The sequence below is a fragment of the Tachyglossus aculeatus genome, chromosome 6, assembly GCF_015852505.1.
Source record: "Tachyglossus aculeatus isolate mTacAcu1 chromosome 6, mTacAcu1.pri, whole genome shotgun sequence".
NCBI classification, from domain to species: domain Eukaryota; kingdom Metazoa; phylum Chordata; class Mammalia; order Monotremata; family Tachyglossidae; genus Tachyglossus; species Tachyglossus aculeatus.
Window position 1 is genome coordinate 12,229,060 of NC_052071.1, and position 22,535 is coordinate 12,251,594.

The 22,535-nt window shown below is 54.9% G+C and overlaps 1 protein-coding gene across 1 annotated transcript in view; it reads left to right on the top strand.

Annotated features, from left to right (window-relative positions):
* Nucleotides 1–1,787: 1,787 nt before the first annotated feature.
* Nucleotides 1,788–22,535, top strand: part of SLC16A2 (solute carrier family 16 member 2) — a 102,895-nt gene continuing 82,147 nt past the window's right edge. The window contains exons 1-2 of the mRNA XM_038747697.1: nt 1,788–1,899; nt 1,945–2,115. Of these exons, the coding sequence (XP_038603625.1) occupies nt 1,788–1,899; nt 1,945–2,115 (283 nt within the window). The remainder of the gene's footprint in view (nt 1,900–1,944; nt 2,116–22,535) is intronic.

Genomic DNA, 22,535 nt, shown 5'->3' on the forward strand with positions numbered 1-22,535 from the left:
CACAGCTATTCTATTTATTTTATTTTGTTAATATGTTTGGTTTTGTTCTCTGTCTCCCCCTTCTAGACTGTGAGCCCACTGTTGGGTAGGGACCATCTCTATGTGTTGCCAACTTGTGCTTCCCAAGTGCTTAGTACAGTGCTCTGCACATAGTAAGCGCTCAATAAATACAATTGATTGATTGATTGATTCTCTAGGCCCCAGTTCCCTCATCTGTAAAATGAGGATTAAGACCGTGAGTCTCTCGTGGGACAACCTGATCACCTTGTATCCCCCCCAGCGCTTAGTACAGTGCTTTGCACATAGTAAGCGCTTAACAAATGCAATCATTATATCTATTCTATTAATTTTATTTTGTTACTATGTTTGGTTTTGTTCTCCGTCTCCCCCTTCTAGACTGTGAGCCCACTATTGGGTAGGGACTATCTCTACATGTTGCCAACTTGTACTTCCCAAGCGCTTAGTCCAGTGCTCTGCACGCAGTAAGAGCTCACTAAATACGATGGATTGATTGATGATGATTGAGTCCAAATCGGCAACAGATAGGGACGGTCCCTACGCAACGACGGACTGCCAGGTTACAGTCGTCCAGGGGGCGGCGCTGCGGAGCTCCGCCTCGGGGGCGCCCCCGCGCCGGGCTCGGCCAGGGGGCGGCGCTGCGGAGCCGCTTCCCGCCCTCCCGCCTCGGGGGCGTCCCCGCTGCGGGCCCGCCCGCCGGGCTCGGCCAGGGGGCGGCGCTGCGGAGCCGCTCCGCGCCCCGCCGCGGCCCGTCCTCCCGCTAAGGGGCGTCCGCTCCGGGCTCGTCCGGGGGGCGGCGCTGCGGAGCCGCTTCGCGCGCTCCCCCTCCTCCCTCCCGCTTTTTCCCCCTCCTCCCGCTTTTTCCCCCTGCTCCCGTTTTTCCCCCTCCTCCCGCTTTTTCCCCCTTCTCCCTCTTCACCCCCCCACCCCCCCGCTCCCCCGGATCCGGAGACGCCCGGCCCTCCCCCGGTCATCCCCGGGGGGACAGGGGGAAGGGGGACAGGGGAAGGGGACAGGACGGGGGGCGACCCGCGTGGGGTGGGAGGGGGCTGAGAGAAGAGGAGGAGGAGGAGGAAGAGGGGGTGACAGGGGGAGGGGAGGGGGAGGAAGGGGGAGGAAGGGGAGGAGGGGATGACGGGGGAGAGGAGGAGGAAGGGGAGGGGATGACAGGGGGAGAGGAGGAAGAAGGGGGAGGAAGAGGAGGAGGAGGTGATGACAGGGGGAGAGGAGGAGGAGGAAGGGGGAGGAAGAGGAAGAGGAAGGGATGACAGGGGGAGAGGAGGAGGAGGAGGAAGGGGGAGGAAGAGGAGGAGGAGGAGGGGATGACAGGGGGAGAGGAGGGGGGAGGAAGGGGAGGAGGAGGAGGAAGGGGAGGGGTGACAGGGAGAGAGGAGGAGGGAGGGAATGACAGGGGGAGAGGAGGAGGAGGAAGGGGAGGGGGAGAGGAGGAGGGAGGGGAGGAGGAGGAGGAGGAGGGGATGACAGGGGGAGAGGAGGAGGAGGAAGGGGAGGAGGCAGGGGAGGAGGAGAAGGAGGGGATGACAGGGGGAGAGGAGGAGGAGGAGGAGGAGGAGGGGGGCATGAGGGCCTGCCTGTCTCTGGCCGGGCTGGGCTCCGGAGCAGGAGCTCCAGGAGCAGCAGGAGCCGGAGGAGGAGGAGGAGGAGGAGGAGGAGAAGCGACGACAGCAGCAGCAGCAGCAGCAGCAGCAGCAGGATCAGGATCCGGAGGAGCCCCAGGCCCAGGCTGGGCCCATCATCCGGCGGCCCCCATGGCCTCGCAGGGGGAGGAGCCGGCCGGGGGGGACCAGGGCCCGCGGCCGGCCGGGGGCCACGGCCACCGGGACCGGGACCGGGACCGGGACCGGGACCAAGGGGAAGAGGGCGAAGGGGAAGGGGAAGGGGAGGGCTGGGGGGCCGGGGACCCCCGGCCCCCGGCCCCCGGCCCGCAGCCCCCCGAGGGCGGCTTCGGCTGGCTGGTGGTGGCGGCCGCCACCTGGGGCAGCGGCTCCATATTCGGCATCCACAACTCCTTCGGGATGCTCTTCGAGATGCTCAAGGACGAGGCCAAGGACGACCCCAACCTGGAGTTCAAAACGGGTGAGAAGCCCCCCGACCCACCCCCCTCGCCCCCCCGCATCCTCAAACGGGGTGGGGCCCGGGCCCGGCCCCGCGCCTGCCATCCTCAGCGTTAGGGGATTGATGTGCCAACTCTGTGCCAACCGCTGTTTCGGGCTTGGGCGGCAGAAGGATCTGGGTTCAAATCCGGCTGCTCCCCTGCTCCGCCGCGGGACCTTGGGCGAATCACAATAATAATGATGATGATGATGATGATGGCACTTGTTAAGGGATCACTATGTGCGAAGCACTGTTCTGGTTGGGTACAAGGCGATCGGGTTGTCCCACGGCGGGCTCACGGCCTTCAACCCCATCTTCCAGATGAGGGAGCTGAGGCGCGAAGTGGCTTGCCCAAAGTCACACAGCTGACAAGTGGCGGAGCGGGATTTGAACCCATGACCCCTGACTCCCAAGCCCGGGCTCTTTCCACGGAGCCAGACATCGTATAACAGTCACGGCACGGGCTCGTCGTCATTATTATAGGTTTTGGTAAAGCACCTACTCTGTGCCAAGCGCTGTTCCGGGAGAAGCTGTGGGGCTTTGGAGGCAATTAGAATTGGATTCTAATCCCGGCTCTGCCTCTTCTCCGCTGCGGGACCTTGGGGGAGTCACTTAACTGCTCTGGGCCTCAGTCTCCCTCATCTGGAAAATGGGGATGGAGATTGGGAGCCCCACACGTCCGATCCAATTGGCTCGTATCCACCCCAGCGCTTAGAACGGGGCGTGGCACATAGCAAGCACTTAACAAATACCATAATAATAATAATAGTTATTATTATTATTATTATAAGCGCCGGGGTAGGTACCAAGTCCTCAGGTTGTCCCACGTGGGCCTCACAGTCATAATCCCCATTTTACAGATGAGGGAACTGAGGCCCAGAGAGGTGAAGTGGCTTGCCCAAGTTCACACAGCAGACGAGTGGCCGTGCTTGGCACATAGTAAGCGCTTAATAAATACCATAGTAATTATTACTGTTATTATTCTAAGCGCTGGGGGAGATGCAGAGTCCTCAGGTTGTCCCACGTGGGGCTCACGGTCTTAAACCCCATTTTCCAGATGAGGGAACGGAGGCCCAGAGAAGTGAAGTGGCTTGCCCAAGGTCACACAGCAGACAAGTGGTGGAGTCAGGATTAGAACTCACATCCTCTGCCTCCCAGGCGCGGGTTGTATCCACTGAGCCACGCTGCTTCTCTGCACCCCCTTCATCACTCGGCTTTGGGAGCTTCCCTCCCCAGGCAGGCGGGATCACGGAGCCCCAGGAGCAGAGTCGGGAGGGTCAGGTACCGGTGGGGCTGGAATTAATTTTCCAGCACCAGAATTCCCATAAACCGGTGGTATTCTAAACCAGGACCCCTAAACCTTGCACAGATATTTTTCCTTTTTTTCCACCCCCCACCCCTCAATCATCAATTCCCTCCTCTAGTGCGCCCATGGCACTTCACGTGAGAGAAGGAGAGGTGTCTTTCACCTCCAAAGAGCCCTCTCGTTTCTCTAGGAGTGGAGACGTTTTCCGAGATAAACGCTTTTAGAAATATCCAAGGGAGAGGCAAATGGCAGGCGTGTGTGAGGGGGTTTTCCTTCTGCTTTGGCGTTCGGCCCTCCCCAGACCCTTGGAGAGCTTATCCCCTGCTGCACCCACTCGCTAACCAGAGTCAGGCAGAGGCGGTCAATAATAATAACCAAGACGATGGTTTTTGTGTCAAGCATTGTACCAAGTGCTGGGGCAAAAATCAAGGTAATCCGAACCTTTTCCCTCACCCAACCCCTCAGGGGTGGGGTACAGCTTCATTCTCAGCGGTGCCCGGGACAGGGGAATACACCAGTTGGATCTTTTGGGCCTGAGAGAGAGCTGAGGGGCAAGAAGGAGAGGGGAGAGAGTCCACAAAGCTGCCAGTGGTACCCCCCTGCTCTCCCTGGGTGCCCATTTTTAGGCTGTGAATCCAGAGGAGTCTCGTAGGTGGCCTACATTCCCCGTGCCTTGGCCGTCTCACCTCCACCTCCGCCTCGGGCCGAGCACGTAGTCCTGGAGGAGTCCAAAGCACAGTGCTAGCTGCATTGGCCCCATGGCCTTTGCTCCCCCCAAACTCCACCATCCTACCCTGTGGAATAGCCAAGCTGGGGGGGTCCTTGGATCTGCTTTCACAGTCCAGGGGATAAAAGAGGCATTTGGGGAGAGGTTCTCTGCAGGACTCAGGAGGAAAGAGTACTTTCTAGACTGTGAGCCCACTGTTGGGTAGGGACCGTCTCTATATGTTGCCAACTTGTACTTCCTAAGCGCTTAGTACAGTGCTCTGCTTGCAGTAAGTGCTCAATAAATACGATTGATTGATTGATTGATTTCTGTCCAGATTTGGGCCAGGGTTCTCCTGTGTCTCTGGCCCTGGGTCCCCCAACATGCGCCCCTGTAAGCAGTTGTCCCAATGACCTATTAGTTGCACTTGCATACTCTCAACATCCCACGGGGACCCAGCTCTCGTGCCCGGTGCTGCCAGGGTTGCCAAGGGAAGAGAGGGAATGCCTGGCTAGTTGAACCTGGACATGGCATAGAGGAGGGGGGAAGCTAGTACCCACCCAGCAGTCCTCTGTGATTGGGAACCACCCTCCCCAGGTGGCTGTTCTGTTCTCTGGCCACTGCTTTGGAGAAATGCTTTCTCCAGTGCCCACCCTTTGGGAAGACCTGAATCTTAGCACTTGGAGGGGTCAACGTTGGCCCGGTAGCCAAAACAGCGGGAATGTGGGCTTGGGGTCCTTTCGGGCTGGCCTCGAGGCTCAGAGGGAATGAAGTCCTGGGTTCTGGGCTCCTGGCATTGGTTGAAAGAGTAGAGACGGAATTCCCCCTCCTTCCTTCCCAAAGGAGTTGTTGGGGGACTGATTCTCTGAACCTCGGCCTGTGTCTCCTAGATTCCAAAGCACCTGAGACTGCAGGCACCTCTCCTCTTCTCCACTCAATCAATCATTAGTTTTTACTGAGCACCTACTGTGTGCAGAGCACTTACCGAGCACCTGAGAGAGTACAAGAGAGTTGAAAAGTGGGATCTGTGTCCTCAAGGGACTTTTGGTCGCTCTCTGGGGAAGGAGGGGTGAGGTGTTGGCTGAAGTGAGTCGAATTTTTCCATTCTTTTGAAAATTCTTCCTTGCCCCGCAGTCAGATTTCTTTTCCTGGGCCTGTGCCCATTTGCAAGGCTGTTTTAAAGCTCTGCAGGGGGACCTGGGAGAAAGTGAGGGGAAGCCAGGGGCGTTGGTTCCAGGCCTAGAAACCGGGACAGTCCCGTGTGGGCCTGCCTCTGAGCCCACGGGGGCCCTGGGTGCGGAAGAGAGCGACAGGGCGGGGAGGGGAAGCCAGGAGTTGACCAAACCCTCCAGCCTGTTGGAAATCACCAGGCGACATCCACTGGAATGTCCTGCTCTCCACCCCCCACCCCTTTCTGGGTGTCTGTAGCCGTAGAAGTTCCCTCATTTCCCCGTGCTTGCCTCGGCTCCCGCAGGGTGGGACGGAGACTTCTAAGCGAGGCCCGGAGCCAATGTTTGGTTTGTTAAAAGGAGTAATAATGATGATGAATAACAACCTGCAGACTCTGTGGGTCCTGGGCTCAGAAACTCCTTGCGCCCCTCAGGCTTGCTGTGCTCGGGACGGTCCCGGCTGGAGTCTCCCCAAGGCCGGCGCCGAGGCAGCCTGAGGTAGCTGATAGAGGCCCGGCCTGAGGTGCTTGGAGCCGATTCCACCTGGGCCTTTGGCATCCTGAGCGAAAGGCCGAAGGGACGCCCAGACCCTGTAACAAGCTGCTGCTGTAGACTCGGCCCCGGGCTTGGCATTTTTGAAGAGACTCCAGAGAAATCCCATTACCTACGACTTTCCACCGCCAGCCCATCCAACACCGAGCCATAAAACATGACGGGAAGCGTCTTTATAAGGCATTTAACAAGTGGTTCCCTTGTGGGGTAACTAGGGAGGGGGTCGGAGGCTGCCGCCCCCTTGGAGGGGGGAAGGGGGTGCTGGGACAGTCGGGGTACACCGGCGCAGCGGGAAGGTCAGGGGCACGGGGGCCGGGATCCCTGGCGCCAGGTTTGCCACTCTGCCGGAATCCTTTCCCACAGCCTCCGGGCGTCTGGACAGGAAACCCTGCCCCTTAGGTCCTCGCTTAGGGACGGGTTGGACCTCGAAGGAACAGGTCGGGCTCAGGTTGGGATCCGACAGTCCGAAGACACCTTTAAAACCTCCCCCTTGCTCCCCGCGACCACCCCCCTCGCCCCCTCCCCCCAGCCTGGCCAGCCCCCTGCCACCAGCCCTGAACACACCCAAAGACTGCCGGGATTGAGCGTGTGCCACCCAAACCTTCAAAGGGTGGCTTCCACCCCTTCCGGTCAAGGCTGAACCTGGGCCAGATTCAGAGGCTGTGTTTCCATGGCTTCGTTCGGTCGTGCTGACCCACCCACTCTTAACTTCCACCCCGCCCCAGCTTACAATCTTCGCTACCCCCAAAATGACCCTGTCCCCCTTCTTTACCCAGTCACATCTGCTCAACCATATCCCTCTCCTCCGAAGCCTCCCAGACAGCCACTGCTTCCCAGAGGCCTTCCAGGATTTACCTCCACCTTCCCAGGGGCGCGCTGCCGTCGGCTACTCTGGCTGTCTGGTTCTGGCTCAGATCTTGACTGTGGGGGTCGAGCCCCTGAGTTGCGGTGTCTCTGAGCCATTGCCCACTCTCTCCTTCTGGTCGGGGATGGAGGCCGAGTTGACGGACCTGGGGAAAACTCTGAGGGCCTCAGTTTCCCCCCAATCCTTTCCTCTGTCCCATGGTCCACCTGCTGGTCCATCCTCCTAGACTATGAGGAGGGATTTGGGGGAGACAAGAAAGAGAAATGGGTGAGGCTTCCTGGATGGGTTTTGGGACCCTAGCTAACAGAAGTAGAATGCCGGGGGTGCCGTATCGATTCCCTTGTGCCTCAGTTTTCCCCAGACTGAAGGCCCCTTTCCACCCCAGCCGTGAGAAGTCCAACTCTATGAGGGGACCTTTTGGCCACCACCGGGGAGGAGGGACATCTGCAAAGAAAGGTCGAGCGTCTCCGTTCCCTGCTTGGCCCGGGAAGGGAGGGAGACAACTGGGTTTGCCTCCTGACTGCGACCCCAGGGCCTAGCAGGAAAATGCCTCCCTTCTCGTCAGCCCCGTGGAAGGGGCTGGATTCTGAAAGCTCTGGCTCGGCCGTCTATGAGGGCAGTCAGTGCCCTCCCACCTAAGGGCTGACTGGACAGTCTCCCCGAAGCGTTCAAATGGAGTGTGGGCGCGTGGCATCCGATCGGAAGGTGTGGGGGAGATGGTAGGGGCACGCTAACTGTGTGAGGACCGGCTCGGAAACTTGGCATCCTCAAAGACCCTACGGGAGAGTGCCCCTTGTTCAGGAGAGAAGTTCCCAGGCCCCCTTGCCCCCCAGGCTAGCCCACCCACTCCCCAGATGGCCCCAGGAGAGCCCAGGACAGACGCCAACATTCTTTCCAACTCACCTGGGGGAAATTGTTACTCACCATGGCGAGTGTGGGCAGGGCCCACATGGGGTTGTTTGTTCCCCCCAAATGATAAGAGTAATTGAGGTATTTGTTCTGCACTTTCTATGTGCCAGACACTGTGCTAAGCACTGGAATAGATACAATTCAATCAAGGTGAGACTCGGTCCCTGTCCCACCAGGGGCTCACGGTCTAAGGAGGAGGGAGAACAGGGAGCAGATCCCTATTTTACGATGAGAAAGCTGAGGCTCAGAGAAGTTTACTGACTTGTCCAAGGTCACACAGCAGGCAAGTGGCAGAGCCAGGATGGGAACCCGGCTTCTCTGACCCCCAGGCCCGGGCTCCTGCCGATAAGCTGCACAGGATCGGGGGGCACCCACTGAACCTGGAAGGAGACGGGTTTTCAAAACGGACCGAAAGAGGTGCTTCTTCTCCCAGCGGGTAGTAAGCATATGGAATTCATTTCCACGGGAAGTCGTGCAATTGAAAGTATCAGCAGGATCAAAAAAGAGTGCACATTCCTGGACGAGAGGACTCGAGGTGTTACTAGAGGGGGCCAGGGAGAGGTAGTCCATTCCTTACCATGAGTGTGGGTAACCAGAGAGTTACCAGACCATGCTTCCCCCATGCATCCTGGGCTAATGTCAGAGACAGTGTCCAGGGCTGGGTAAGCGGAGGGTCGTGTTCCTCTCTAGTCTCCAAGAAGCTTTAAACCAGCCAGACTAGGGGCGACACAGCGTATTCCGTTTCATTTGTGTTCCCCTTATAATAATAATAACAATAATTGTGGTATTTGTTAAATGTTTACTATCTGCTTATTGAGCGGTGTTGGGTTGGTACAAGGAAATAGGGTTGGACATAGTCCCCGTCCCACGTGGGGCTCACAGTCTCAATCCCCATTATGCAGAGGCAGTCACTGAGGCACAGAGAAGTGAAGGGACTTGCCCAAGGCCACCCGGCAGTCAAATGGTAGATCCGGGATTAGGACCCACAAACTTTGAGTCCCGGGCCCTTGCTGTCCATTTCTCTCCAGTTCTTGTCCCTTATTGCTTATTTTTGCGGCCGCATTCAGGACATCCTAGTTTCCGAAGGTTGACGTTAGGAGGTGGCTGGGGGGTTCTCCAGCTGCCGCAGTTAATCCTTTTTGCTTCTTTTTCTCCAATTGTGTGTGTGTATGTGCGTATATGCGTACATGTGAGCACGCACACGTGTAAAATCTGGCCTAAATTGGGACCAAAGCACCTCAAGACTGAGTGGTCCACGTACCTAACCTCAGCAGAGGCTGCAAAGAATACCAGATAGACTAGACCATCTCCCATATAGCTAGACTATAAGCTCATCCTCTAGACTGTAAACTCATTATGAGCAGGGAACGTGTCTGCTAATTCTGTTACACTGTACTCTCCTAAGCACTTTAGTACAGTGCCCTGCGCATAGTAAGCCTTCAATAAGTACCAGTGACTAATTGATAGCTAAACTGCAAGGATCTCAGCCCTCCAGCTGATGGACAGAATGAGTCTTGTTGTCTTCAGCCTCCTGACTCTGGTCTTATTCCTCATTCATGTGCCTCCTTGAAATGTCCCTTCTCAGAGTGGGCATTCAAACCCCCGTAGGCTACTGAGATTTACCAAGCACACTAGTAATAAGAATAATTGTAGTGGTTGTTAAAGTGCCTTCTAAGTGCCAAGCACTGTACTAAGCGCTGGGGTATTCATTCATTCAATCGTGTTGAGTGCTTACTGTGTGCAGAGCACTGTACTAAGTGCCTGGGAGAGTACAATACAACAGTAAAACAATAAACAGACATATTCCATGCTGAGTTTACAGTCTAGAGGGGGATACAGATGTTAATATAAATAAATAAATTACAGATGTGCACATAAGTGCTGTGGGGCTAGGAGAGGGGAGGATCAGATCAGAAGCAGCCCCTTTCCCACAGTCTAAGAGGAAGGGTGAACAGCTATTTAATCCCCTTCTTAAAAACGAGGGAATTGTGGAGAAGTGAAGTGACTTGCCCAGGATCAGCAGGGAGGCAAGTCCCTCATGACTCTCCCTCAGGTCTATGCTCTTTCCACTAGGCCTTCGTCATTTGAGAACAGGCTTTATCTTATGACGAAGGCTTTGCTGTTGATCGGTTTGGTGATGGTATCTGTTAAGCGCTTACTATGTGCCAGGCACATAGTGGGGCGGATGCAAGCAAATCGGGTTGAACACAGTCCCTGTCCCACGTGGGACTCCCGGTCTTAATTCCCATTTTACAGGTGAGGTAATCGAGGCCCAGAGAAGCGAAGTGACCCAAGGTCATGCAGCAGAGGTGGCGGGGCCGGGATTAGAATCCAGGTCCTTCTGAGTCCCAGGCCTGTGCTCTGACAGCCGTGTTTTCAGGGGAGTTTGAAGTGTTGGGAGAATGGGAAAGTGAAACCCGTTGTTTCCCAAGACAAGTCGATGGTCTGAGTTCACACCCATCCTGGAACAGGACAGGAACACTCAAGCACCCAGCCGCCGCTGGTGCCAGTGAAGGCCGAGTCTCTCTTCCTGCGTCCGGCCCGCCCCACTCAGACCAGAGGGTCGGAACTGAGTCCTCCAACCTCATCCCTCCGGTTTCAAACCCCTCAGGCCTGCTGGCTGCCTTCCCCTGAATGTGGAGCTGTGCATAATAATGATGGCATTCGTTAAGCCCTTACTATGTGCAAAGCACTGTTCTGAGCGCTGGGGAGGATACGAGGTGATCAGGTTGTCCCACATGGGGCTCACAGTCTTAATCCCCATTTTACGGATGGGGTAACTGAGGCACAGAGAAGTGAAGTGACTTGCAAGTCACACAGCTGACAAGCGGCAGAGCTGGGATTAGAACCCCTGACCTCTGACTCCCAAGCCCGTGCTCTTTCCACTGAGCCACACTGCTTCTCGTGGTTTGTTAAGTGCTTATTATGTGCTAAGGGCTGGGGGAGATACGATCAATCATCATCAATCGTATTTATTGAGCGCTTACTATGTGCAGAGCACTGTACTAAGCACTTGGGAAGTACAAATTGGCAACATATAGAGACAGTCCCTACCCAACAGTGGGCTCACAGTCTAAAAGGGGGAGACAGAGAACAAAACCAAACATACTAACAAAATAAAATAAATAGAATAGATATGTACAAGTAGAATAAATAAATAAATAGAGTAATAACAGCGCTTAGAACAGTGCTTGGCACATAGCAAGCGCTTAACAAATACCAACATTATTATTATTATTATTTCCCAAGGTCCCGTGGAACAACCTGATCACCTTGTAACCTCCCCAGTGCTTAGAACAGTGCTTGGCACATGGTAAGCACTTAACAAATACCAACATTATTATTATTATTATTTCCCAAGGCGCCGTGGAACAACCTGATCACCTTGCAACCTCCCCAACGCTTAGAATAGTGCTTGGCACATAGTAAGCGCTCAACAAATACCAACATTATTATCATTATTATTATTTCCCAAGGCGCCGTGGGCCAACCTGATAACCCTGTAACCTCCCCAGCGTTTAGAACAGTGCTTGGCCCATAGTAAGTGCTTAATAAATGCCATCAGATCGGACACCATCCCTGTCCCCCACAGGGCTGGCCGTCCGATGGGGAGGGAGAACAGGTATTTTATCTCCATTTTATAGAGAACACCCAGTGAAGTCAAATGACTCACCCAGGGTCCCACTTGCCAGAGCCTGGATTAGAACCCAGGTCTAATAACTCCCAGGCCCACGCTCGTCTTCCCAGAATGGATCCGAGGAGCCGCGGCCGACTGATTTTAGGACCAGCGGGGGGTTTCCGGGTGGGTCGGGTGGGGAATCTCGGCTTTGTCCCTCTCTCCCCCATCCCCACTTCCAGCTCTGAATCCCCACAGCGCCCGGAGTTCTCTTATTTCTTTCTTTTATCTTCCCCCTGTGCAGATGTGCAGGCCCTCTCTCTCCTGCCTGGGCCTCTTCTGGCTCCGGTACAACATCTGGAGTGGGGGACCATACGCCGCACCCCCTCTGTCCCTCCCACACCTCATCTCTCGTGTCTTGGCCTCCTGTCTTACGCCAAGACCCAGGAGGCTGGGTGGGGAGGTGGAGAGTTGAGGAAGGATGACCCCGGCTTTAGTCTGCTCCATCCTGGGCTCAGAGAACCCGTCACGCCCGGCCCGGCCCGCCGAAAGAAGGACCTGGTCGCGGCTCACTGCAGGCAGAATCACTCCCTACCTCTTAAGGTCCCCGGCCATCCTGGGAAATAATAATAATAATTATTATGGCATTTGTTAAGTGTTTACTCTGTGCCAGGCACTGTACTAAGCACTGGGGTGGATACAAACAAATCGCTCCCTGTCTCACATGGGGCTGGCCGTCTCAATCCCCATTTTACAGATGAGGTGACTGAGGCACAGAGAAGGGAAGTGGCTTGCCCGAGACCACACAGCAGACAAGGGGCAGTGCCGGGATTAGAACGCATGACCTTCTAACTCCCAGGCCCCTGCTTCTCTGAAGAGACGGAGGGACATTGGACGTTCACAATAGGCCTCCAGTGGTCACCCAGGCCTTCCCTCTGTCTCATCCCCTTTTCTGTCCAGTCCTCAGGGAAGCAGACTTCAGGTCTCCCGCCATTTCCGCCACTTAGTTCTTTCCCAGCTCTGGCCCGGATCCCTCCAGCTGCCATTTATGCCTTCTCCGCCTCGCCCCGTCCTTGCTGTTTTCCTGAACAGACTTGGACCTCTGAATCGTCCCTTCTCTCCTCTCTCTGGACCGGGGGATGATGTTTTTGCGCCCGGACCCGGTTTTCTTTGAACAACCGCTTCCAGGGAGCGGGACAGGAGGAGAAGTCAGGATTCCGAGTCAACAAACCCTCCGCAGACACTCAAGGAAACGAGGGCCGTTGAAATGTTGCCGGCGCTTCGGCCCAAACCTCAGCAACTAGTTCTCGAGGAGAGGGGAAGGAGAGAAGTGTGGAAGAGGGGTGCGTCCGGGAAGGAGGAAGTGGCATCTGGTTGGCCGAAGTTCAGTGTGGCGACAGGTAGTGGGGGAGAAGGAACGAGATATTTAGGGACTGAAGTGCCGGGGCCGTCTGTCTCCCGGGGGAATGAAAAGAAAACTCCCTTTGTAGTCTCGTTTGGAGTGCACTGGCTTCCTCGTGTTCCAAACAGGATGGCACCCCAAGGCTCTCAGCCACAGGAATGCCAAAGCACCGACAGCCTCCGTAAGAAAGGTCTCGGTTCCCGGAGAGAGCGGCGAGTGGAGCCTTGGATCCTAGAGCCCGGCGACCACGTCAGGAGGCTCCGGGTGGTCTGGAGCTTTAGCCAGAGACCTTTCAGGGGCTCATGAAACATTCATGGGTGTTCCACCTTCCTGTCTCTCCCCTTGGGTCAACAGCCTCCGCCTTCCCTCTCAGTCCTCCCTATCTGTTTCACTTTTTGGGTCTTGTGGGGGTAGGAGTCTGAGATGCTGCCCAGCCCGCGGTGGGGGGAGAGGGGGCTGCTAGCCTCTGCCCATCAGGACCGCCCCAGGCCCTAAAACCCAATTATGGGGGACTCAGGTGCCTCCTAAAAGCTTGCCAAAGGTACAGGAGGTGCAGACAGGCAAACAAACATTTGCTGAGATGGAAACCGGAGCCGGGGGTTCTGTGGAGAGAAGCACGGCGGGGGTGGCAGGGAGTTGGATCTGGGAAGACTTCCTGGAGGAGGAGAGCCCTGGACTGGGGGTGTCAGGATCGGGGGGAGGGGGAACTTTGGAGCCTAGTTCCAGGTGTTGATCGTAGTGCTGGTGGGCCCAACCGTGGATAGTCAGGTGGAGATCCCCAGCTGAGTTGTGTGCAGAACAAACAGTGGAGGAGGGTTGGATTTCAACACCCAGCAGGGAAAACACATTCTGCTCCAATGCCTGGGGCCCGGGGCAAGTGTGCCGTTGGAACTGGTGTCCCTTTTGAGGGCCAAAGCCTGGGAGACGCAGAGGTCACTCTTCCGAAGGGGATCCTTTTCCCCCCTCCATTGCACAAAACAGAGAAGCAGCGGGGCCTAGTGGATAGAGTATGGGCTTGGGAGTCAGAAGGAACTGGGTCCTCCACTTCTCTACTGCACGACCTCGGGCAAGTCACTTCACTGCTCTGGGCCTCAGTTCCCTCATCTGTAAAATGGGGATGAGGACTGTGAGCCCCCAGTGGGACAGGGACTGTGTCCAACCCGATTGGCTTGTATCCACCCCGACACAGTATGGTGCTTGGCACAAAGCGCTTAACAAGTGCTATTATCATTATTACTTCAAAAGACCCTCCACCCTCTCCCTACCTTCGTCCCCTCTTTTCTTGATCAGAGTCGGCCACCTTTTGGGGAGTCTGGGTCCAGCGGCCTAGCCCACCCTTCTGCGGTGAGGGCCGGGGGCATGCGGGAGTCACATGGGAGGGGGAATTCTTGGAGTTGCAACATCTGACATAAGTTAGGCCGCTTGCTCACTCCTTCCCCCTTCCTATTCAACACCCCAACCGCTCTCCCGATCTTCTGAAATCCTCTTCCAGGAAGTCTTCCCACAACTAATTTCTCTCTTCCCCCGGTCATAATCCCTTAGCTCGACCTCAGCACTTCCTGCACCTGGACAACTTTGGCACGCACCCTACTGTTTACAACCTTACTCTCTTCATAGTCATCTTTCCATTCTCTCCTTCCAGATGTACATTATTTTTAGTCTTTCTCCCCCACTGGACTGTAAACTCCTCAAGGGCAGGGATCGTGTGTTGCAACACCGTGATGTGCTGTCAAGTGTTTCATTCAGGGCTTCTCACACAATGCCGGTGTGATAAATAATCCCAATCGATTTTGATTTGGTTCTGACACTTTTGTAAAGAGGGCTTTATCTCTGCCACGAAGAGTCAACCCTTCAATCAGTCACATTTATTCATTCATTCAATCATATTTTTTGAGCGCTTACTATGTGCAGAGCACTGTACTAAGCACTTGGGGAATACAAATCGACATCATATAGAGACGGTCCCTACCCAACAACGAGCTCACAGTCTGGAAGGGGGAGACAGACAACAAAACAAGTAGACAGGTGTTTATTGAGTGCTTACTGTGTGCAGAGCACTGTACTAAGTGCTTGGGAGAGTATGTATATAGAGAATAGACACATATAGTAGGTAGACACTGTAGTTGGTAGATGGATTTGGTAGAAACATTTCCTTTCCACAAGGAGCTTACAGTTTAGAGGGGGAGGTAGGCATTATTTCAGATTTCTGGTATTTTAATAATGGTGATATTTGTTAATATACCTGAAGGTGGGTTGAATAAAGGGCATAAATCCAAGTGCAAGGGTGATGCAGAAGGGAGAGGGAGTAGAGAAAATGAGGGCTTAGTTGGGGAAGGCCTCTTGGAGGAGATGTGATTTTAATAAGGCTTTGAAGGTGGTGTGTCAGAGATGAAGGGGGAGAGAATTCCAGGCCAGAGAGAGGAGTGGGTGAGGGTTTGGCGGTGAGATAGACAATAATGATAACTGTGGTATTTGTTAAGCACATACAATGCGGCAGGCCTGTACTAAGTCCTAGGGTGGATACAGGCAAATCAAGAAGAGACGAGAAGAGAAACTTGGAGAGCTCAGCTTTGCTGAGCCGTTGTTTATTCGGTAGTATTTATTGAGCGCTTACTGTGGGCAGAGCCATGCCCCAGGAATGTCAGCTAGGTTCTGGGCACCCTGAACGGTTCGGTGACTGGCCTCTTTAGGATGGTGTATTTTGGAAAATGCCGAATCTTGGTGCCGGAGACTTGCGAAAGTCTCCTTGCCTTTCTGTTGGCATGTGTGGGTGAGGCAGAGTGGGCTGAACCCAGGCTGTGTGACCAGTGCACCTGGGTCCTTGTGGCAGCTCCAATAGCATTGGATCAGTCTACCCTTCTGAGCTTTGGTGTCTTCCTCACCTGGAATTTGGAACTCATTATTCTGCCTTCTCCTTTTCCCCCTGTCAGTTGGCCTAGCAGCATTGATTCATTCATTCATTCAATTGTATTTATTGAGAACTTACTGTGTGCAGAGCACTGTACTAAGCGCTTGGTAAGTACAAGTTGGCCACCTTTAGAGACAGTCCCTACCCAACTGCAGGCTCACAGTCTAGAAGGGGGAGACAGACAACAAAACGAAACATATTAACAAAATAAAATAAATAGACCAGTAAATATGTACAAGTAAAATAGAGTAATAAATCTGTACAAACATATATACAGGTGCTGTAGGGAGGGAAAGGAGGTTGGGTGGGGGGGGCGGGGAGGGGGAGAGGAATGGGGGGGTTCAGTCTGGGAAGGCCTCCTGGAGGAGGTGAACTCTCAGTAGGGCTTTGAAGGGAGGAAGAGAGCTAGCTTGGCGGATGTGCGGAGGGAGGGCATTTCAGGCCAGGGGGAGGACGTGGGCTGGGGGTCGACGGTGGGACAGGCGAGAACGAGGCACAGTGAGGAGCAGCAGAGAGAACAGAGGTGCAGCAATGGGAAAACATTGGACTGTAAATATAGAGGTCATTCCCAGCACAACCCCAGGCCTGTCCAGCCCAGAACTGGGTCTCTGACTTCAACCCCAGGACACTGGTGGCCCTCCTGGACACCCAGTCTCATGGTTGTCACCCCCTATGGTTTACCTAGAGTGGGCTCCCCAGTCATGGATCAATTTTATCCTCCTTGAGCCTTATATCATCTCCTCCCTGGCTCTGGACCCAAGACGTACTGAGGGAATGGTCTGAAGGTGAGAAGGTGGGCCAGAGGCAAGAGATTCCGCATCACTGTTTTCCAACCCGTGGGAAATCCTCACGAGCAGCTCGTCACCTTGTCCAGCGAGAGCCAAGTGGGAGGGCCAACCTCAGATTACGGCAAGGGAAAAGTGGGTTTAAACTGAGGGAGAACTTTGTGGGGAGCTGCTCCTGAGTCCTTTCTAATCCCCTCCCTGGAGATCTGGAAAAGGGTTGGAATTGAAGGCCCATCTCCTCCAAGAAGCCTTCCCTGCTTAAGCCTTCCTTCCCTCTTCTCCCTCTCCCCTCTGTGCTGTCCTGACTTGCTCCCTTCATTCATCCCCCATCCCAGCCCCACAGCCTTTGTGTACATATTTGTCATTCATTTACTTCCATTAATGTCTGAATCCCCCTCTAGACTGTAAGCTCTCTGTGGGCAGGGAGTGTGTCCGTTATATTGTTGTACTGTACTCTCCCAAGTGCTTAGTACAGTGCTCGGCACACAGTAACTGCTCAATAAATATGATTGATTGACTGATGGCTGCTTCCTGCCCTCATGGCCGTTGTGTGTGTGTGTGTGTGTGTAGACGTGTGCTGGCCTCCAGACCCAGCTGGGCCAGCCCATCAGTAGGACCCGGGGGGGTCCTTTCATTCCAGGGAAATCAATGCTGTCATCCTCACCCCACTCCCTCTCATCACCTCAGCTCACTGCAATGTACGCTATGTCCCCGCAGCAAGAGAACCGAGCCCCCCGGCTGGCCACCTGGCCCTCTATAGGGAGTGTCCCAGTCAGGAGAAGGCTCTCCCTGTCACTCACCCCACCGGCCCCTCCAACCCAGGCCGGGCCCTTGCCTCCGGCCTACTGTGCCGCTCAAAAGGCCTGCTGGAGTCAGTCAGGCTGTCGATCGTATTTACCGCGCGATCGCTGTGTGCAGAGCACTGTTCTAAGCGCTTGGGAGAGTACAACATCACAATATAACAGACACATTCCCTGCTCACAATGAGCTTACAGTCTAGAGGAGTTGGGCCAGCAGGGAATGTCAGAGTCTGGACTTTAAATCCGTCGCCAGGGTGAGCCCTGTAGGTCAGTTGCCTGCATTTCCCTGGGTAGGTGGGCAGATGGCCAACTACCTCTCTCCATGTCCAACAGAGCGATGAGCAACCTTTCCCTCCCTGCCCTCTGTCCCCTCAACTGAGCTGTGCTCTCTGGAGAGGCCAGGAAAGAGGGTTCTAGAAGGTGGGGGCATCTGGGGGTGGAAAGACCTGTCGGGGGCCCCGAGAATTGCTGCCCACCTCTGCCCAACTGGAGGGGTGTCCTAGCCAACATGGTCCACAACACCCAGACAGCCCCGCCGGCCTTCAGCGTGCCTCTCTCCGCGCAGGTTGCAAATTTTGTGGGGTGACCCAGCCCAACTGGTCTGCCTAGCCGCCAGAGGCCTGGCTCTTAGAAAGAGAGAGTTCGGCACCCCTGAGTTTCCCCTTCCCCCTTTCCCCTTCCCCTCTCCCCACCAGGCCTTCTGACCTATCGCTTCCTCCCCCAAGAATGACACCAGGAAAGTGAGTGCTTGCTGGTCACTTGAGCCCCCCATGCCATCTCCCCCCATGTCTCCTGCGAGGAAACCATTTCTGCTGGAGCTAGAAGGGAGGAGCCTCCACAGATGCGCGCGCGCACACACACACACACACACAAACACACTCGTGGTTCCCAAGGCTGCTACTTATCACACTTAATATCTGTGGTATCTGTTAAGCGCTTACTAGGTGCCAGGTCTTGTACTAAGCACTGGGGTAGACACAAGCCAATCAGGTTGGACACATCCCTGTCCCACGTGGGGCTCACAGGCTCGATCCCCATTTTTCAGAGGAGGTAACTGAGGCCCAGAGAAGTGAAGTGACTTGTCCAAGGTCACATTGAAGACAAGTGGTGGAATCACGATTAGAACCCACTGCGCCATGCTGCTTTCCGCTTACTGGAGCGGAAGTCACTCGCCACTCCCCCGAGATCTCGGGAAGTTGCCAGTCCACGAGGGCTATCCTGGGGGGTCCCCTCTGTCCCACCCTCCGTTCATTGCCCCCTCCCTCCACCCTCGGGGAAGTGGCATCCATTGAGGGGTGGGGGTCTGCAAGTTGACCCGAAGCAACTTTACAAGGACTGGATGCCCGCACAGAGTTTCTCGTGTTAGTTAATCCAGGGACAGAGAAAGTCCTGGCCCTCATCCACAGGGCTGAAAAGGAATCAGTCAGAGGGCCGGTTTCTCACCCTCTTCTTCACATTGTGTGGGTCTCTGTATGACTGGGTCCCGAGGACATTCAGTGTGGGGAATGGGCTGGTGACCCCCAAACCCAGGGAGGGGGGTAGTGCAGAGGAAGGTTGCTGGAGAGCCAGTCAGGATTCAGGACTGCCCTCTAAGGCCTGGTCCCTGGAAGTTCTGAATTCAAATGCCGTTTTTCTAGCTTTGTTTTGTGCTTTGAATGACATTCGTTAAGTGTTTACTATGTGCCAGGCACTGTACTAAATGCTGGGGTAGATACAAGATGATCAGGTTGGACCTGGTCCCTGCCCCACATAGGGCTCGCAGTCATAATCCCTGCTTTACAGATGAGGTAAACGAGGCACTGAGAAGTGAAGTGACTTGCCCAAGGTCCCACAGCAGATAAGTGGAGGAGCCAGGATTAGAACCCAGATCCTCTGGCTCCCAGGCCCACATTCTTTCCACTAGGCTACTTCTCTTAATAATAATAGCATTTATTAAGCGCTTACTATGTGCAAAGCACTGTTCTAAGCGCTGAGAAGGTTACAAGGTGATCAGGTTGTCCCTCGTGGGACTCACAGTCTTAATCCCCATTTTCCAGATGAGGTAACTGAGGCACAGAGAAGTTAAGTGATTTGCCCAAAGTCACACAGCTGACAATTGGCGGAGCCGGGATTTGAACCCATGACCTCTGTCTCCAAAGCCCGTGCTCTTTCCTACTGAGCCACGCTGCTTCTTGAGAGGTAGGGAGTGGGGCCCATCTCTCCCCCGTGACTCAGTTCCCAGTCTGCTCCTTGAATAGCATGTCCTCCCATCCTCCTCTCACCCCCACCTGAGGAGGGTCATTCCCCGGGCGGGAGGCGGGGGAGAAAGGAAAAAATGTCCCTTGTGTCAACGCCGGCTATCGATTGCTCCAGCCGTGGAGGCTGAGGGAACTGGGAGCCGACACTGGTGGTTGCATAACACACGGTACGAACGTTTACTATTTCCTTGGCCGTGGATAAAGGGGGAACTGCTACAGTCCTGATGTTCTTGATCTCCAGCCAGCCGTTAATCCGCGTGTTTTAGCTCAAGCCCAGCGATTTCTTGACGCTTAATGTAAACAACGGGTGCTGGGAGCTTGCAGGGAGAACCAGCAGGGGAGGGAGGGAGGAGCAAAGGGGAGACTGGGGAATTCTGACTGGGGGGCAGAGGATGCTGGGCCCACCCAGCCCAAGGAAGGAACGGATTTGAATTCCGAGCCAGGTCTCAAGACGGTCCTCCTCTGGAGGAATCTCTCTGTTATTAGAAGTCCCAGTGCCAATTCCCGCCCGTTTGGCTTGCAGTGCCTTAATGTCGCACATCCATCTCCAGGAAAAATCAATGGGAGCTCTTAACGGGACCGGGAAGGGACCCGCTGCATCTGTTTCCAAAGATCCAGGAACCGGCAAAGAGACTCCCCACAGGAGAGTACGGCTCTTCTTTATTAGTGGTAATGATAATAATTGTGGTATTCGTTAAGCACTTACTATGTGTTGGGGTAGATCTGAGATAATCAGTTCAGACACAGTCCCTGTGTCACACAGGGCCCACAGTCTAGGGGGGGAGGGAGAACAGGTATTGAATCCCCATGTTCCAGATGAGGAAACTAAGGCCCAGAGAAGTCAAGTGACTTAACCCAGGCTCACCGAACAGGCAGGTGGCCTAGCTGGGATTAGAACCCAATGGACCGTTTTCTACTGGTTTATGCCCAATCTGTGTAGTGGATTGAGCGTGGGCGTGGGAGCCAGAAGGTCATGGATTTTAATGCAGGCTCTGCCATTCGTCTGCTGTGGGACCTTGGGCAAGTCACTTCACTTCTCTGGGCTTCAGTTACCTCATCTGTAAAATGGAGATTGAGACTGCGAGTCCCACGTGGGACAGGGACTATGGGTGCTCCGTGGGGGAGTTGGCGGAGAGGGTCCGGTCCAAACCGTGGTCTGGAAAGACTGGCGAAGCTGGAACCCACCCGGGCCCTTCCTGGTACCTCTGGTTGACTCTGAACTTGGACATTGGGAATCCAAGCCAGTCTCCAGGAGGCCGAGAATAGCTGTCCCATTTTACAGCTGAGAATGCTGAGAGCCCAGAGAAGTGAGTAGCCACTGCCATCTACGGAGGACCCAGTGATCCCCTCAGCCCCTTGGGAAGTCAAATCGGCTCCAGGCATGTGCGTTCTTAGGGTGTGTAGTGTCGGCTAGGCTCTCCTTTGCCTGAAACACCTTTGAGAAGCCTGAAATGAGCATTTCCTTCCTTCCTCGTCTGTTCTTTCCCCACCTTGGCAGCTGGCGCTGGCCTGTCTTTCCTCCCCACGGCTCTCCCGGAGCCACAGAGCCAAGCTGGCCCCTCTGAGGAGTCTCCGTCCAGAGCCCACAGAGCTTAGCCGTGAGTCACCAGCAGGGAGGGAGGAGAGAGGGAATGGGGAAAGGATCTGGCTGGGAATGGGCCCAGTCCAGGCCCTGGCAGAGAATTCACCGGCCAGAAACTGCCCCAGAGCCAAAGTCCACAAAGAGCACGGGGCAGAGAGTTGGGAGATCTGGGTTCTAATTACCCCACCTCATCCCACCACAGTACTTATGGCCGCTATCTGTACCTTATCCTAATGTCTGTCCATCTCCCCGTCTAGACTGTAAGTTCTTTATGGGTGAGGGCCGTGTCTACCAACCCTGTTTTCCTGGACTCTCCCAATTGCTTGGTCGAATGCTCTGCACACAGTGAGCACTCAAGAAATACCATTGATTGACTGATTCTAACCCAGGCTCCGCTACTTGCCTGCTGGGTGAACTTGGGCAAGTCACTTAGCTTATCTGGGCCTCAGTTGTAAAATGGGGGATTCAGTAACTGTCCTCTCTCCACCTTAGACTGTGAGCCCTCTATAGAACAGTTTGGGTCTGATCTGACTGTAGTGAATTCACCCCAGGTCTTAGCATGGTGCTTGGCATTCAATGCTTACGAAGTACCACAATTATTATTTTTGAAGGGGATCTGTGTGCCCTGGAGGTCTGGGCATCTCCAAGAATGATTTTTCTCATTCCCCTCTGGGTCATAAAGATGGAGAAACAGGAGGTCTGGAAAAGTGGGGAGGCTATTTTGGGTGAGGGGTAAGGGCAGCCACGAAAGTAAGCATCCACCCAAGGATTAGCGGGTATCAAGCAGTGGGCCCAATGAAAAACAGGCAGGAGACCCGAAAGAAGTCCCCATTTTAGAGATGAGGTAGCTGAGGCCCAGAGAAGTGAAGTGACTTGCTTAAGGTCACACACCATATGGGGGCGGAGCCGGGATTAGAACCCATGACCTTCTGACCCCCAGGCCCGGGCTCTATCCACCATGCCACGTTGGTCCTGAGGCTGGTCCTCAGGCGGGGGAGGAAGGGTGGTTTAGTAGGGCTCAGGGGACTGCATTGCTCGTGATCTGGTTTGCTTTCCCGAGCGGATTTTAATGGGTCTCCCTTTGTCCGCTGCCCTGTCACCTCACAGAAAGCCGCAGACCAGGCATCTGGTCAACAGCCCTCCTGATTTCCTCCTTGAGAGGAGGAGAGGTGGCTTTCAGTAGAAGCTCTCCCCTCCTCCCCCCAGCACTCCCTCCTCGCTCACCCATCCCCAGGGGATGCCCCCAGCTAGCCAAACTCAGCTCCCAGATTTCAGAGCCGAGTCACCCGCTCTCCACCCCTTGCCAAGCCCCAGATTCCTCAGTGTCCAATCTCCAGATGAAGTAGTGAAGCTGAGCTGGCTTCCCCCTCCTGCTTCCCCTCTCCTCAGGTTTCCCGTGGTCTGGGGGGTGTCCCTGGGGAGTTTTGGGGCCTCCTCCACAGCCATGCTCTCGGCCAGCTGAATGGGGGAGACTCCCCAGGCTCAGTAGCTTCTATAAACTTAGCACTTAGAACAGTGCTTGGCACATAGTAAGCACTTAATAAATGTCATTATTATTATTATTT